At 50.4% G+C, this 2,071-nt stretch overlaps 1 protein-coding gene across 1 annotated transcript in view; it reads right to left on the reverse strand.

Annotated features, from left to right (window-relative positions):
- COL5A1 (collagen type V alpha 1 chain) overlaps positions 1 to 2,071 on the reverse strand; it is a 105,880-nt gene that overhangs the window by 14,422 nt on the left and 89,387 nt on the right. Inside the window, exons 55-59 of the mRNA XM_008642319.2 lie at positions 1,791 to 1,898; positions 1,348 to 1,401; positions 1,198 to 1,251; positions 600 to 707; positions 86 to 139 (exon numbers count right to left, since the gene is read on the reverse strand). Coding sequence (XP_008640541.1) covers positions 86 to 139; positions 600 to 707; positions 1,198 to 1,251; positions 1,348 to 1,401; positions 1,791 to 1,898 — 378 coding nt within the window. The remainder of the gene's footprint in view (positions 1 to 85; positions 140 to 599; positions 708 to 1,197; positions 1,252 to 1,347; positions 1,402 to 1,790; positions 1,899 to 2,071) is intronic.

Genomic DNA, 2,071 nt, shown 5'->3' on the forward strand with positions numbered 1-2,071 from the left:
CCTGGGCATTCCTGGCAGCACCAAAGTGGCTCCTGAGGGCCTGTGCAGTTCCCAAGGAATTCCAAGATCATTCCTTGTCACCTACCGGTAATCCTGGGGGCCCTGGAGGTCCGATGGGTCCAGAAGGACCTGTGATACCCTAAAAGATAACAGCAAAACAATCTTGATTTGCAATTCTGGCCTAAAACCCCACATCCAACCCCTGCTCACAGGTGACAACCCAGTTTTGGAGGATTCCATTCCAGTCTGGAGGTTTATCTGGTTTTTAAATCCAGACAAGAACATGGATAAGGAATTTCCCATCTCATTTAGGCTCACACTTTTTAAAATCAGCCCTTTAGATGAATATTTAATGGCACCATCCCTCCAAGTTTATTCAACTCTTTCATAGGACCCTTGAGAATCTGCTTCCCACAAAAACGGGTCGTTTTGGAGCAGGTCCATACTTCACACGTAGAACAAACCACATTAACACAGAAAATATCCCTCAAAAACTGGCAAGGATCTCCTGCCAGGGCTGCCCATCTCTGCTGTGCTGCACCTCCTCGAGGGTGCAATGCTCCAGAGCACATTCCAGGAAGGTTTTCTGGAATATTTACCTGTTCTCCTTTGGGTCCTGCTGAGCCCTGGGGGCCTGGGAGACCTCTGTCACCCTTTTCTCCCTGCTCTCCGGGTGGGCCAATAAGACCAATTAAACCTGGGTGACCCTGGGGGAAAACAGCAGCTGTTAATTAGGATTCCTGACTGGAGAGAGAAAAGACATCTCTAGATCCAACCCCAAATGTCTGAGCGAGGTGTGAGAGGAGTTTATAGCAATCCCTGACACGTGGAAATGGCAAAGTGGAGCAAAACAGGAGATTTTTGCAGCAGAAAATGTTACAAATATAGAAAGAACCTCTGCACTGGAGCAGCTGCTCATTCCCTGGGGTTATAGAAATATATATATATATATACACACACACATATATGGCAGAAATGTTTATAGGGTGGAGAATCACACCCTAAAACAGGCCAGGGCTCTGCACCTCCACACGGACCCACAGCAGAGCTCCTTGGGGCGCACTCAGAGCGCTCCAGCTCTCCCCTGAAGCTGTCACTGGGGCTGGTGACCCTCCCCAGCCTTGTCCTGCCAGCTGCAGGACCCCTCTGCAGTGACATTTGTCCCCCCACACCCCACCAGGAATCAGGGATTCTCACCTTCTCCCCTTTAGGACCAGAGTCTCCTTTCAGACCAGGCAAACCCGGAGGGCCCTTTGGGAGACGGGGGAAAACAAGAGAGGGAATGAATTCATGCCACACTCATTCATCCATTTCAAAAACTCAGGGAATTGGATGCTCTGCACATACCATTGGGCCTGGAGGACCATCTGGGCCAGGGGATCCCGGGAGACCTTGTTCACCCTGGAAAACAGTGCAATTCCCTCATTCCCAGTGACAGCAGCGCTCCCAGCTGGGAATATTCTGATTATTCACCTGTGCCAGGGAATGTCTGCCCTGGCTTTTCACAGATGGCAAAAGCAAAAGGATTTGTGCTCCTTCCATGCTCAAATCTCTGCTGGAAAAGGGACTTTGTGGGTCACAGAAAATCACCCATGGAGAGTGGCTGAAGACCCAAGACTCCAATGGAACATGTGGGAGATGATATTCACCATTCCATTATTTCCATGAAATACATTTTATCTGCTTCCAGGCATTCCAGCATGGACAGAATGCTGGGAAAATGCATCTTCCAGGCAGGTGGGATACAGGAACAACCTGCCCAGAAGCTTTCTCAGACTGGGAATACTCACAACTGGACCAGGAATCCCACGAAGGCCATCGGGGCCGGGCTTCCCTGGAGCACCTTGGGGACCAATGGGCCCAGTCTTCCCAGGAGGTCCTTCCAAACCAGCTTCCCCCTGGATGAAGAGGCAGGATGCTGAGTTTGTGTTGGGACATCAGATGAGTTTGTGAGATGGTGCCAGGATGTCAGGGAGTGGATGCAGATCCATGCCAAGCACATGAAACTTTCTGCTCCTTGATTTTCCTGCTGCTCCCTCCACCTCAGGCACTCTCCAAACTCCTTCAGTTT

This window comes from Corvus brachyrhynchos, unplaced genomic scaffold (assembly GCF_000691975.1).
Source record: "Corvus brachyrhynchos isolate BGI_N302 unplaced genomic scaffold, ASM69197v1 scaffold59, whole genome shotgun sequence".
In the NCBI taxonomy this organism is placed as follows: Eukaryota; Metazoa; Chordata; class Aves; order Passeriformes; family Corvidae; genus Corvus; species Corvus brachyrhynchos.